This window comes from Rhinolophus sinicus, linkage group LG10 (genome assembly GCF_036562045.2).
Source record: "Rhinolophus sinicus isolate RSC01 linkage group LG10, ASM3656204v1, whole genome shotgun sequence".
Taxonomy (NCBI): Eukaryota; Metazoa; Chordata; class Mammalia; order Chiroptera; family Rhinolophidae; genus Rhinolophus; species Rhinolophus sinicus.
The window spans coordinates 5,611,206-5,627,386 of record NC_133759.1 but is presented as its reverse complement, the minus strand read 5'-3'; the positions used below and the strand labels follow the sequence as shown (position 1 = coordinate 5,627,386).

Genomic DNA, 16,181 nt, shown 5'->3' with positions numbered 1-16,181 from the left:
TTTTTCTTGCCCACTCAGTCTTTTACTCTTTTCACAGTTGTTCCTTATGTATTCACCCAGTTTCTATATGCATACGTGGTACAAGCAATTATTAATGCATATTCTTTTGTATATGCATTTTATCTTCAGTGGTGGTTTAAAGTTGTTGTTTTTTCCCCTTTATAGATGTTGCATATTTCCTAAGTTTATTTCTAGATATGTACTCTTTTGGTTGCTGTTGTAAAAGAAATCTTTCTAAATTGTATATACTTCTGTTGATTCCGTATATTGATTTATATATACAGTTGACCCTTGAACAACACAGAGGTTAGGGGTGATGACCCCTGCGCAGTTGAAAATTCAAGTATAACTTTTGACTCCCCCCATATTTAACTACAGCCATCCCTTGGTATCCATGGCGGATTGCTTCCTCGCCCCCTCCCCCTTTCACAGATATCAAAGTCCCAGGATGCTCAAGTCCTTTATGTAATACGACATAGTATTTGCATATAACCTATATTTGCACTTAGGCTACAGCAGGATATGCCTACACATCATTCGCATGGATTCAGCGTAGTGCTCAGCATGTGGCATGTGCAATTTGCTTTTTGGACCTTTCTGGGATTATTTTCTTCAAATATTTTTGATCTGCGGTTAGTTAAATCCACAGATGCAAAACCTGTGGATACAGAGGGCCAATTGTAAATGTAATATTTAACATGTCAATTTATATATAAAATTTTAAAGACTTTTTTACCTTATATTTTTCTCATGGTAGATGATGAAATATTTTACCAATTTCCCGTGAGAAAACAAACCAGCTTTTCCTATTTGTTTAGTTTCATTCCACTCTTCTGAGCATACTACAACAATGTGTTTTAAAACATTTCCCACAGTAACACTATTTTTAAAAAAGTTCTAATTCTTAAAATGTAAATACAAAAGAATGTATGTAATGTATATGTAGATACTGAGGCATGGTAGCGAAGCAAATGTCCATGAATCCCCATTGAAAACCAGGGGATGGCAGTCCAGAGCTTCTGTTTTCAGTAGTGACAGTAAGACCCTTCCAGATGATTAACCTGAAAAATGAAACAAAAACCTATAATATTGCGACATAATAAAAAACCAGCTACCTAAAGTGACTGGAGAGTGAACAGAAGCCTACAGACCCTGGTGTGGATACACACTCTGAGGTGAGAACTGTACGAAGTATGTTTCATTCTCATGGCTTTAGTACTGTGGTAGGGGGAATGGTGGAACAATCACCGTCTTACTGGCTGGGGAAACCAGAGAATGATAATCATGGCCACTCAGAAGAATGTGGAGGTTGTGAAAGGGAAAGATCCAGAGAGAGGATCCTGAAGTTCCTTCCCTGTCCAGAATTCTCACTGATCCCTGAACTGGCATGCACAGAACAGACTGATTGCAGCTCAGCTAACAAACATCTGAACTGAGACTGGAGCTGTAGTCCAAGAAACGAGTTTACAGTGTGTGCCATCCATGGATTGCCTGCTGAAACAAAAGAAACAGCACTTAAATAACAGAATCTATGTATTGCATTGTGTGTTCACCACGCAGAGTTAACACAGTGCATATAGATGATATATTATAGAAGTGTATACTTGAAACCTATATAATTTTATTCACCAGTGTCACCCCAATAAATTAAATAAGTAAATTTTAAAAAAATAACAATCTCTAATCTTCACAAGTTAAAATTTGTAATAGCCAGGACAGAATCCCATAATTATTGGACATAGGAAGAAACGAGGGAAAAGAAAATCAACCAAATGTGGCCTTAGATGAGTCAGATGTTGGAATTAGCTAAATAAAGATTTTAAAGTGAAATTAAAACTATCTTCACTGAAGTAGAACAAAGTATGCTTAAGTGAGTAAAAAGATATTGCAGCAGAGTAAGATAAAATAAAACCAAATAGAATTTTTATAAGTGAAAAATACAGTATTAGAAACATAAAATTCACATGCTGGATGTAACAGTCTTTTTCTTAAGGCGTAATTAACTTGAAATGTGTCAGAGACTTAAAAGCTAAAATTATTAAATTTCTAGAAGAAAATAAAGAATATCTATTTGACATTGGTTTAGACAAAGACTTCCTAAATAGGATACAAAAGGTATAAACTATAAAAGGAAAAATGAAATTGATGTATATATTTAATCAATATTAAAAACTTTTGCTTTTTGAAAAACAGTAAAGAAAACTAAAAGGCAACCACAGTCCTGGAGAAAATATTTGTAAAACATTTATATGGCAAATGATTTGTAATCTCAAAACTCAGTAATAACCCAATAAAAGAATGGGCAAAAGATTTGAACAGAGCCTTCACAAAAGAAGACTTACCAGTGGTCCATGAGCCATTGGTATCAAATCTGTCTACATCTACATCACACAGTGGTCATTTTGGGACTTGGGTGAATAAACAAAGTGTGGTATGTCCATAGAGTGGAGTACTATCCAACAATGAAAAGGAATGAGCTGTTGATACGTGCAACTACTTGAATGTGTTTCAAAGAGGATATGCTGAGTGAATACTCAGTCCTAAAAGTTAGACACGTATGATTCCATTTTTATGACATTCCCCAAAAGGAAGAACTGTAGTGATGGAAAAACAGATCAGCGATTGCCATGGGTAGAGTTGGGAGAAGGTGTGACTCTAACGACATAGCATGAGGGAGTTTTTGTTTATTTATTTTTGGTGATGGAACTGTTTTGTGGTGATAACACAAATCTATGTGTGTGTTAAAATGCATACACTGAAAGAAATTTCAACTGAATTTTAAAAATAAAAAAATAATGTAAGTCTAAAATTCAACACAGTTGTTTGTAGCTCTAATATTTTGTACCTTATTAATCCATTTTTCTGTTGGTTGACACTTATTTTTCCCATTCTTTTGCTATTAAGAACAACAGTGTTGCTATGAACCTTCTTGTGCTGCTTCCCAGCATGCATGTGTATTTTTCTTAGGGTATGTGACCAGGGGAGGAATTGCTGAGTTGTCACACATGCAGAGTCCAGTTTGAGAAGATAATGCCAAATTGCTTTCCAAAGTGGTTTTAGTTTACATCTTTTTCCTACTTACATTTTTTTCCTTTCAGACATTTGCATGTCTGAAAATGTCTTAATTTTATCCTAACTCTTTAGAAATCATTTTCCTTCAGCATTTTTAAGGCACTCTTCCATTGTCTTCTGGCTTGCAATGTTAGTGTTAGAAAGTCTATGATTCCTGATCTTTTCAGTACAATCTATTTTTCTGTTTGGAAGCTTGTTAACAGAACCACAATTCTGCTCCCAGAGTTCTCAAATTTCACAATACATTCACAAATTTCTCAGTATGTTCTTTAGTGTGGGTTTATTTTCATTCAATATGTTGGGTCCTTGGGGGCCCTTTCCATTAACTCTAAATGAATAGCATGAGAATATCTGAAGGGTAAAAAGTTTTGGATATCAGCATTCTGAGAGGCCAGAGCTGGAGTATTTTTCTGTGTTTTTTCACATAATCCTATTTTTTTATACTTATCCCCAGTCCTCAGATGTGCCTTGTGACATCCAATCCAGACTGAAAATCTGTTTGCTCTTTCAGAGATGAAACTTTTCCTAAGTGGAGGAAAGGGAATACACTGAAATATGGATTGGAGGAGGTGAATTTAATGCTCTACATGCTGTCTAGACAATTTGAAATCAGTCCTTTCTTATTTTAGCACCTCCCCTGAACTACTTCCTTCCTGCTACTTCCAGAGTTACCCATTCCTGCCAGTTCTTGATTTTGAGGTGTAAATTGGGTTGGTTCTTTCTACTCTTGGTATGAGTTTGGTTTTCTTAGATTTACCCATCTGTTTTCAGCTTTTAAAATTATGTAGGTTTTTTTTTTCCTCTTTCATTTTCTTTATCCTATGGGTTATAGAAGTAAAAAAAGAAAATTAGCTGTGGTATTAGTTTTTAGAAGGGAGGCAAATTAGATGTTTGTATTTGGCTAGATTCCTTTGGAATTTAAGTTAAAAAATTTTATGGCCCAACTATATGTTAGAGCAGACAAAGTGATGATTTTTTAAGGCCTTTAAATTGTGTTTATTACTCAAAAAAGCTTCATTTTTAAATTTAGCTTTCTGACTCTGTGCTTGTGCCTTTAACACTTTCACAATGATTTTCTGCTCCTCGATAAGGAAAGCATGCTTGGTCCTGTCACAATCACATTTAGCACACATGGATCTACCATAGGCCCTGCTGACATGTTTCTTTGTTTTAGACAACCTCATCAGAACTTTAGGTCTCACAGCACGAACTCGGCGGTGTCGGCTCGGACACATGCCACATGCAGATTTTGGTTCTTTCTCAACCTTCTTGTTTCGGGACGGGTTTGGGACAGCCTAGTTGTGCTGAAGGCTGTATTGTAGGACAGCCTCCGACAGTATGTGAAACGCTGGACCATTCTGAATGCCTGTAGACACTGTCCCTGGAAGACAAAAGGGGTGATTTTTTAACTCCCAACCTAACAAGCCCAGTAATTCATTAAGGAATTTGTTCTCCAGTACTGGGAAGCTTCATACTGATACCAGTGGGGTGTAGAGTCTGAAGAGGTTCTCCCCGTAAAGAACCGTGAAGCCCTAGGTTTTGAATACTTGACCCAGGTATTTAAGATGGAGAGTGGTAAATGCTTGCAATCTTTTAAGAAGTCAATGGCTGTTTTACATGGATATCAGTGATCTCAGGTGTATGTTTCTCAGAGCAGCCACAGCTTTCATCAAATTCTTGGGCAAGTTTTCTCTGCTTGAGGAACAAAGTTAGGTTTTAAAGTGAAGTGATTTAGGGGCTTTATCCTGGTAGATCCACCCTTTGAATCCCAGCATTTTGTCAGTGTTGGACTTTTATGCAGTCAGTTACAGTGAGAACTGTTTACAAATCACGAGAGAAAATGGTAGGTTTTTTTCTGCCTTAAATAAAGTACTACTTTATTTTTATTACTTGTTTTCAGTTTATCTACTGTGCCTAATGAGCCTGGTTTTTAGGTTTGTGACTTAGCATCAGTAGTCTTAAGCTATCATATTTCAAACCTCAGTGTATGGTTGCTAGTTTTTTTTAATCATTTTTTGTGTGTGCTTCCAGGCATAAACAATTCTCTGTAATTATGCTACTGCATAATGACAGTTTTCCAGCTAAATAAACAGCATGTTGAGATTGTATACTGACTTTTTGAGTCATCATCTTTCACTTGAGTTTTTATTTAGATTTATCCCCTAGTCCAGTAATCTTCTCTAATATTCATCTCTTGCAGTTTTTTAAAAAAAGGAATCATTTTGCTGTCTTATATTCTCATCGACTTGTTGGGGAATGGTGTAACTGTTCTTCATGCATAACAGATACATACCAGTGAATCACACTAAATTAAAAGAATATTTTTGTTAGGTGGAAGCGTCTACCAATGTATCTTTCCTTCCTTAACTGTTTTTATTTTATTTTTAGACCAGTGAAGTCATTTCATTGCTCCTCCATTTTCACCTGTCCTTTTCACATTAGTGAATGTCTTTTGCATTATTCTGCAGTGTCTTCCTTCAAACATTTCTACTTTTTAAAATTGAACCATCCATTTCTTAGCACTTTGTTTTATTTTTCTTCTTATTTACTTGGCCATCTTACGTACCATATATTTTTGTTTGTTTATAACCTGTATATTCCTAGAATGTTTAAGCTCCTCAAGTGTGAGCGGTTTTGTATCTTTTTCCTCTGCTGTATTCCCAGAGCCTAGAATAGTGCCTGGCATTTAATAATATTTATATACCAGGATCTTTACCCATTCAGAAAGAAGTATAAAGAGAAAGGTCTTGATTACTGCATAGTCCTGGATTTGAATCCTGCTTTTACTTCTTACTAGTTCTGTGACCTGGGGCTAGCTAATTGAACAATCGTTACCTGTTTTGTTCTCTAAAAGATTGGCAAATAAAACTTGTTGGATTGAAAGTCAACCATCTCAGTTCTCCTTGACTGCTTTTTTAAAAAATCACTTTATTGAGTTATTAATTGACATACAATAAACCATACCTATTTGAATAATTTTTGACAACTTGATAATTTTTGACATACATATTTACCCTTGACTCCATCACTGTAGTCACCCCAAAAGTTTCTTTATGCTGTGTGCGATGTCAGAGGGGTAGTGGATTGGGGGCGTGGTGTTGTCACTGTGTGAGGGAGATGAATGATAAATGTCTATTACATTGTTTTGTGTACTGAAACTAATAAAAAAATGTAAAAAAAAGTTTCTTTATGCCCCGCTTTATCCCACTTGTTCACTTCTCCTTTCTCCTCCTGCCGCTTCACTCATCTTCAAGCAACCAGTGATATGCTTTCTGTTACTGTAGACTTGTTTTTGCATTTTCTAAAATTTTATGTAAATCAAAAAGACTGTATGTACTCTTTTGCCTGCTTGTTTTCATTTAGCCTAATTATTTTGAGATTTACCTATGTTGTTGCATGTATCAGTAGTTTACTACTTACTTTTGCTGAATAGTATTCCATTATATGAACACACCACAATTCGTTTATCCATTCATCTGTTGATGGACACGTAGGTTGTTTCTAATTTTTGCTATTATAAATAAAGCTATGATGGACATCCATGTATAAGTCTTGGATTGGTTGTATTTTTCCTTTTCTTTTGGAGAAATACCTAAGAGTGGAATGGCTTGGTTATGTGGTGAATGTGAGCTTAACTTTTTTTTCGAAACAAGCCAAACTTTCTTCCAAAATGATAGTACCATTTTACATTCCCACCGAGAATTCCAGTTTTTCTACATCCTTGCCAACATTTGGTAAGGTCAATCTTTAATTCTTGCCATCTGTAGGTGTGTAGTGGTATGTCACTGTGTCTTTAATATTCATTTACCTAGTGACCAATGATATTGAGCACCCTTTTATGTGCTGTTTACCTTCTTTAGAGTGAATATTCAAATCCTTTTGCCTATTTAAAAATTATGCCGTTTTCTTACTGTTGTGCTTTTTTGGTTGTTGAAATTTTGGAATCATTAATTTATTTAAGCCATGTTTTGATTGAATATAAAATTTACCACTTAATCACTTCTGAGTACATTCACAATGTTGTGTGACCATCACCGTTACATATTTCCAGAGTTTTTCATTATCCCAAACAAAAACTCTGAACCCATTAGACAATAACTCCTCATTCCCCCCACTCCCAGGCCAGGTAGTTTATGTAAGTGGAATCATATGATGCTTGTCCTTTTGTGTTTGGCTTATTTCACGTAGTGTTATGTTTTCAAGGTTCATTCATGTTGTATCATGTATCAGAATTTTGTTACTTTTTATGGTTGAATAGTGTTTGTTTTGTGTGTGTGTTTGTGTGCGTGTGTGAGTGGGTGACATTTTGTTTATCTTGGTACACTTTTTATAATCTATTGACTTTATATGTCAGGATTAATTTCTGATTCTTAATTATATTCCATTGATCTATGTGTCTCTCCTTATCCTAGTACCTTGTTGTTTTGATTACTGTAATTTTGTAGTACGTTTTGAAACTAGAAAGTGTGAGCTGTCCAACTTTGTTCATGTTCAAGATGGTTTTGGCTATTTGGGGTCTCTTGAGTTTTAGGATGGGTTTTCTATTTCTGCAAAAAAATACCTTTGGGATTTTGATAGGGATTACATCGAATCTGTAGATTGCTTTGGATAGTATTGTCATCTTAACAACATTAATTTTATCAGTCCATGAACATGGGATGTGTTTCTGCTTACTTAGATCTTCAGTTTTTCTCAGCAGTGGTTTCTTGTTTTCACTGTACAAGTCTTGTGCCTCTCTGGTTGAATTTATTCCCAAGTATTTATTCTTTTTGATGCTCTTGTAAATGGAATTGAGTCACAAGCAAGGCAGACATCTGCACTGTTTTTTCAGGAATCCAAAATGTGTGACACTGAATTTTTGGAGGACGTGGTCCACACTCTCTGCCCTGGCACCAGGCAGCTGCTCCAGGAATGCAGGCTGCTGTTCTCATTGCCAAGCAGGCGCTGTGGAATGGGCCATGCTGGCTGCTTTGCACATTGTTCTCCTACCCGAGATCAGCAACCTTTCCCTTCATCCCTTCATACTGAGCACTCCTCTGGTTGTTGTGTCCAGTTGGGTTCCAGAGTTCTAAGATAGTTAATTCTGGTCATTTCCCCCCCAGTTTACTGATTCTTCCAGTGGAGGTACCAACTTATAGCGCTTCCTACACTGCCATGGTGTGTGACATACTCTTACTGGCAACAGTAAGGAGTTTTTTTCATATATTTGGGACATAAGTCCTTAATCAGATATGTGCTTTGTTAAGATTTTCTTTTAGCCTGTGTCTTATCTTTTCAGTCTCTTAACAGTGTTTCAGAGCAAAAGTTTTAAATTTTGATGATGTCCAATTTATCAATTTGTCCTTTTATGCATTATGCTTTCAGTGTCTTATCTAAGAAATCTTTGCCTAACCTAAGATCCCAATGATTTTCTTTGATGTTATCTTCTGGAAATTTTATTGTTATAGGTTTAATTTAGGTCTGTTATCCACTTGAATTTTTTAAAAAATCATGTGCAGTATATGAAGTTTATTTTTTCATATGGATAGCTAGTTGTTCTGGCGCCGTTTGTTGAATAGGCCATCCTTTTCCCACTGCATTGTCTTTGCATCTGTGTAAAAAGTCAGCTGTCTGTATATGTGGGTTTATTTCTGGATGCTACCCTGTTACATTGATCTATTAGTCTATCTACATTAATACTGCATTGTTTGATTACTGTAGCTTTTTAATAATTCTTGAAATCAGCTAGATTAGTTTTCCAATTTTTTTTCTGTTTCAGAGTTGTTTTGACCATTCTGTTTTTGTATTTTAATACGATTTTAAAAATCAGCTTCTCTCTTTCTAAAAAAACTGGGATTTTGATTGGGATTATATTGAATCTATAGATCATTTAGGAGAATATTGTAACTTTAACAATATGAAGTCTTTCAACCAGTGAACGAGGCATATCTCTTGATTTATTTGTTTTTTTTTAATTTCTCCTAGAAATATTTTATAGTTTTCAGTGTACAGATTTTTCACTTATTTTGTCATATTTATCCCTATGTATTTCATATTTCTGATGTTATTTTAAATGGTATTTTCTTAAAACCTGTTGGTCTGTTTTCTGTTAGTGTATAGAAAAATGATATTTGTATAGTGATCTTATAATGTGTGGACTTACTGTTAGTTCTAGTAACTGTTTTGATTCCATTTGATTTTCTATGTGGACAATCATGTCATCTGCAAATAGAGTTTTACTTTTCCTTTATTTTTATGTATTCATTAAATTTATTGGGGTGACATTGGTTAGTAAAATTATATAGATTTCAAGTGTACAATTCTATAACCCGTCATCTATATACTGCATTATGTGTTCACCACCCAGAATCAGTTCTTTCCATTACCACGTATTTGACCCCCTTTTCCTTCTTCTATCACCCTCCTTACCCTCCGGTAACCACTTAACTGTTGTCTGTTTCTGTGAGTTTTTGTTTCTTTATTTGTCTTGTTCCTTTGTTGATTTCAGTTTCATATCCCACATATGAGTGAAGTCATATGGTTCTTGACTTTTTCTGTCTGACTGATTTTGCTTGGAATGATAATCTCAAGATCCATCCATGTTGTCACAAATGGCAGTGTTTCATCTTTTCTCATAGTCGAGTAATATTCCATTGTATGTATGTACCACATCATCTTTATCCCGGCATCTATCGAAGGACATTTTGGTTGTTTGCATGTCTTAGTCACCATGAATAATACTACAGTGAACATGGGGGTACATATATCTTTACATATAAATTTTTCCAGGTTGCTTTAAATAGTCTTCTCTTATTTCAAATATTGAAGTAATGTGTTGTTCTGCTTCCACAGCCTAAGACAATTTAACATTTAATGATTACATAGATGATATGATTTTTATCACTTATGTTCTGTTGAAGTACATTTCTAGTGTCTAGTGCAGCATGCAAATGGGAATAAGGAAGGAAGGATTAGGTTTGGGGCAAAGGGGAGTTGAAAGAAATAAAAGCTATGTACTTTTTTCCCTCTCCGTGGCCTTGTAAACAACTTCAGACAGTTAACTTATTTGTAACTGGGTTTGTTTGGCTTAAGGTTGGAATGACTAATTAAGGAGATATATTTTTATGAATCAATCTATATGGTTAACATGCCTTTCCAAAACTTGTTTTTATACCGATTTTTTTTAATCCTGCCAGTGAACATCATTTTTGACTACCTCTGTGGATTAAGTATGGCTCAGAAAAGTCCTGTCAGAACTCCTTATCACCCAGTAACGATTCTTAAAAAATGGGAAATCTATAGAAGCAAATTACAAATAAATTGGTATATTTACTTTCTAGTAAGACATCTGATAAAAGTCTTCTGTAAATTTAATCATTCGCAATGTACTGAGGTGGCATATAACTGACAGTATTTTATTTGGAACCTAGCTCCATAGTTAATTTTCTTATTTCCATCTCTTTTCTCAATTCATTATGCATACTGGCCTTTGCCCAGTTTCCTATTAGCCCTTAAGGAATATAAAATCTACCTTTTATTTTGCAGAGCTTCACTTGCTTTGCATGAATGAGGTAGTGCTAAAATAATAGTTAATTATCAGTTGAGAAAGAGGTGTGAATTACTTTGGCATTATTCATGGCCGTATTTTGTGTGCCTTAAGCTAGATTTGCTATCTATTTACTCCCAAAGTGTGTCACTCTCATCCAGCTCTCAAGGAATGCAAATTTATTTCATTATTGGCCCTAACAAAACTTAATTAAGAAGACAAATCTACTCTAAGAAATCAAAGCCAAATAAATTGTTTTTGTTTGAGCCACATTTTGTTTCTTTTTCATGTTTTTGGCCTAACACAAAAATAACTATTGTTGGGATGGCTTCTCATTTAATGTAATCATTTTAGGATTAATTCAAATAGCAGTGAAATAATGCTTCTAATGCAGACTATTTTGATTTATCTTTTAACCTAGAAATAAAAAAAACCATAAAATATGTAAGAGACTGATAATATTTTTGTGGGATTCTAAAGCAGGACTAAGGTGATAATGTGATACACTTGTTGCATTAAAAATTTTTTTTAAGGAGAAAAAAAGTCCTTGAGAGGATTTTTTTCATGTGTCCTTTCATGTGGACCTATAATATGATTATTGCCAGGGCCTAAAAAGAGTTGACTATTTATAAGCAGTTTTAGTACAATGAACACATAGGCATTACAGTTTATATAAATAAATGTTAATTGAAATTCATAGTAGTTCTTCCATTTTGAAATTATTATGATACCATGAAATAGCAATCAATAATATGCACAATAGCAGTAAAGAGGATACATGTTCATTGTTATAGTTTGATGGATTGAAATAAATTCCAGTATCCATAAGAATTTTTTTGTTTTTAATTATCTTTCCTGCTTCGAGGGAAGTTGTCAAATGGAAAAATGATAATTCATTGGAAGCTTTGTGAATTCTTTGTAAGAAAAGTGTATGTAGTTTTAAAGTATACTTGTGAAGAGGTGAAAACTGCTCAGTGATCATAAAGTCGAGGCGATCAGTGAACAAATAGTAAACTACTTCCCAGGTAGTGTAATGACCTACAGTACTATCAGTTCCTCCCTCCGATACTGGGTACTACTTTTGTCAAACATTTTACTTTTCAAAACACTACAAATACTCAACACATTGGTACTGTTTTTGCTTTAGACTGGGAGTTGGCAAATACTCTCTCTAAAGGATTAGATAGTAAATACTTTAAACTTTATGGGCCAAGAGGCAAAATTTAGGATATAATGTAGAGGTACTTACACAACAAGAAAGGAAACAAATTTGTACACATTTTGTTGATGCAATTCAAAATATATGTCACTAAATTCATAGTCTAGAAGAAATAGACAAGTTCTTAGAAACATAAGAACAACCTTCCTAGAGTGAATCACAAAGAACTATAAAACCTAAATAGACGGATCAAGAGTAAAGAAATTGAAACAGTCATCAGAAACCTCCCAAATGCAAAAGCCCAGGACCAGGTGGCTTCACTAGTGAATTCTACCAAACATTCAGAGAAGATTAATACCTGTCTTTCTCAAACTCTTCCAAAAATTGAATAAGAGGCAATACTTCCTAACTCATTTTATGAGGCCAACATTACCTTGATACCAAAACCTGATAAGGATAACACACAAAAAGAAAACTATAGACCAACATTTCTGATGAATACATACACAAAAATCCTAAACAAAATACTAGCAAGCGAATACAACAATATATTAAAAAGATCATACATCACGATCAAGTGGGGTTCTTCCAGGGGCACAAGGATGGTTTAACATATGCAGGTAGATCAGTGTGATACACCACATAAACAAGATGAATAAAAATCATATCAGTACACGTAGAAAAAGCATTTGACAAGATATAACATCCATCTATGATTAAAACACTTAATAGAATGGATGTAGAAGGAAAATACCTCAACATAATAAAGGTCATATGTGACAAACCCTCAGCTAATATACTTAATGGTGAAAAATGTGAAAAAGCATTTCCTCTAAGGTCAGGAACAAGACAAGGATGCCCCCTCTCACCACTGTTATTTTAACGTAGTATTGGAAATCCTAGCCAGAGCAACAGGTAAGAGAAAGAAATACAAGGCACGTTAATTGGGAATAAAGAAGTCAAATTGTCACTTTTTGCAGATAACATTATTCCTAAGACTCCATTCCAAAAACTATTAGGAACAATAAACAAATACAGTAAAGTTGCAGAATACAAAACAAATGTACAAAAATCCATTGCATTCCTGTACACTAACACATTTCAGAAAAAAAAAATTCCTTGGAATTGCAACAAAAAGAATAAAATACCTAGGAATAAACTTAACAAAGGATGTGAAGGACCTATCCATTGAAAACTACGAGATAATATTAAAAGAAATTGAAGAAGACACAAAGAAATGTTCACGGATTGGAAGTATCAACATAGTTAAAATGGCCACATTACTCAAAGCAATATACAGACTTAATGCAATCGCCATCAAAATCCCAATGGCACCTTTTAAAGAAATAGAATGAAAAATCATCAGATTTGTATAGACTCACAAAAGACCATGAATAGGCAAAGCAATCCGCAGAAAAAAGAACAAGGCGGAGGTATCACACTCCCTGACTTCAATTTATACTTCAAAGCGACAATAATCAAAACAGCACGGTATTGACAGAAAAACAGACACAGACCAATAGAATAGAATTGAGAACCCAGAAATAAACCCATATATATATGTAGATAATTTTTGACAAAGCATCCAAAAGCATACAATGGAGAAAAGAAAGCCTCTTCAATAAATGGTGGGAAAAATTGGAAAGCCACGTGCAAAAGAATGAAACTAGACTGCTGTCTGTCACCATATACCAAAATTAACTGAAAATGAATCAAAGACCTAAATATATGACCTGAAGCAACAAATTGCATAGAAGAAAGCATAGATATTGAACTTATGGACCTTGGGTTTAGAGAGGATTTTATGAATTTGACCTCAAAGGCAAGGGAAGTAAAAGTCAAAATAAATGAACAGGACTATATCAAACTAAAAAGCTTCTGCACAGCAAAAGAAACCATCAACAAAACAAAGAGGCAACCAGCTGAATGGGAGAAGATATTTGCAAACAGTGCTTCCAATAAGGGGCTAATCTCCGAAATATGTAGTCTTTGATCCATTTTGATGTACGTTTCACATGTACTGAATTGCAGAAGTCTTAATTGTACAGTTTTGACTAAAGTTTACACTTATGTAACCAACCCACTCCCCAACACTATTTCTGTTTTTCCAGAATGTTCTTTTTGTGCTTACCCAAATCAATCCCTGTTCCTCTGGAGGCAACTGGTGTTCTGATTTTATTTACCTTATATTAATTTAGCCTCTTCTGGTTCTTTTTGTAAATGGAATTATGTAGTATGCACACTTTTGCATCTAACTTTTTTGCTCAGAGTTATGATTATGATATTCATCAATGTGTTTGCTGTATTGGGATCTTTATTTTTTATTGCTAAGTGTTATTGCATATCTGTTCTCTTCTTGATGAACAGTTGGGTTGTTTTTAGTTCTGGGCTATTGTGAATAAAGCTGCTATGAAAGTCTGTTTGTAAAAGGGCTTTATTTTATTTATTTTATTTTTTTTTGGCTAGGGTTTTATCAATTTTAGAAATCTTTTCAAAGAACCAGATTTTTATTTTATTTTTTTCCCCTCTGTTGTTTGATCTTTAACATTTCATTGATTTTAGCTCTTTTTTTATTTTCTTCCATTTACATTCTTTGGATTTAAACTGCTTCTTTTCTAGCTTCTTAACGTGGGATCTTAGGTAATTGGTTTGAGATTTTTATTTTTTCTAATATAGGCATCTTTTTATCATCTTTGGAAAATTATTAGCCGTTATCTCTTCTAATATTTCTTCTGCTTTGTTCTCTCTCCCCTCTCTTCTGGGACGCCAATTATACATTGGTTGGAGATGGTATTAGCCCACGTTTGTTATATATATATTTTCATTTCTATTTTGTTTTAGTATTTTTGTTTGGATAACTTCTATTGTTCTGTCTTTGAGTTCACTCATACTTCCTTCAGTTCTTGTTAAGTCCATCCAATGAATATGAAATTTGTAATATTTTAATTTTCAGTTATAAATTTCCATTTTTAACTTAGAGATTTAATTTCTGTATTAAAAATTTTCATTTGTCATTTATTTTGTTCATCTGTTGTTAATTCTTTAATATATTGATATTAGTCATTTAAAATTCTCTTATGCTAGTATTAACATTCGGGTCATCTGAGGTTCTGGCTATTTTGACTTTCATTACTCTGTTGAGTATGGGCCACATTTTAAAAGTTTTTTCAGTATATTATAATCTCTGATTTTATGCTAGACCTTGTATTTATATGAACAATAGAATATCATTTTGAAGTTGAATATCATTTTCTCCCAGAGAAAATTTCTTTCTTATGTCAAGCATGCACACACCACTCAAGAATAGTAATTTTGTTAAGATGTACTTCAGTGTCCTGAACTACTTAATGTTACCTTTGAAAATATTAACTATGTTGAAAAGGGTTTACAAATTTGAGAGATGAATCAGTGAAGAAGGGAGAGTATATATTTAAGAAAACTTAGTGTTTAATTTCAGAGACACTGACCCTGTCTCAGTATTTTAAAATGCTAATTGATATGTTTATCCTTGATTTTCTAGTGATATGCAGTTTTCGAGGATCTGTCCCTCAAGGGTTGGTCTTAGAAATAGGAGAAACGGTCCAGATTCTGGAAAAATGTGAAGGTAAGTATGAACCTATAAAGTACACAAATAGTGATCATTTGGGGTAGTATTATATACATTTGTTTTATATAGTATTATATAAAACACTATTATATATAGTAACATTATAAGCAACCATTTTGAAGCCGTAATTAACCAAATTATAATACTGTTGTAAAATCCTTCCTGATCTGTGGTCATCATAAAGGTATGAGCTATTTTGGCTCTCATAGCAACAATTAAATAACTTGTTGGCTATCAGAACATGATTTTTACATACTATGTCAGATGATTACTTTTTATTTCCTGTAGTCAACTAGATAATCTTCCATCTATGCTTAGCTGCATTTGAGTAGAATTGAATTGTAATCAGTTCATTTGTATGTTTCTGTCTGATTGGCTGAACATGATCAGTTATAATTAAAACAAGGCAGTAAATATACTCAAATGAAGTTTGGCTTGAATATTATTCTTTTCTGCAATAACATTTATACATTATTGAAAAATATCACATTCTTAAATCATGCACTCAAATCAAGATACATGGGGAAGTAAAGTTAGGAGAAATCATACAAAATCACAGCATTGACAAAAACAAAATTGATACCACAGGAAATAACTTGAACAGCCTGGACTAGTAGTTCAGCATGACTGGAAGCCATCTCAAATTATATAACAGAGTGGAAATGTTGCTTTGTGGCAATGGAGACAGTGCCCATGGAAGTGGAGCTCTGATCCAGTTGGCTACTATTAAGCTGGATATGGGAATAAATTCAGCCTACCATGACCCAGGATCCTTATAAGTTTGGGAGTTCCCTTTTCCAGAAAGGGAGCTCCAGTGC

The 16,181-nt window shown here is 34.1% G+C and overlaps 1 protein-coding gene and 1 pseudogene across 8 annotated transcripts in view; one reads left to right on the top strand and one right to left on the bottom strand.

Moving 5' to 3' along the window:
- DOCK3 (dedicator of cytokinesis 3) overlaps positions 1 to 16,181 on the top strand; it is a 292,122-nt gene that overhangs the window by 22,680 nt on the left and 253,261 nt on the right. For all 8 annotated transcript variants that reach the window (XM_074312252.1, XM_074312255.1, XM_074312249.1 and 5 more), the window contains exon 2: positions 15,277 to 15,360. In XM_074312252.1, coding sequence (XP_074168353.1) covers positions 15,277 to 15,360 — 84 coding nt within the window. The remainder of the gene's footprint in view (positions 1 to 15,276; positions 15,361 to 16,181) is intronic.
- On the bottom strand, positions 4,017 to 4,429 carry LOC109443390 (large ribosomal subunit protein eL34; annotated as a pseudogene).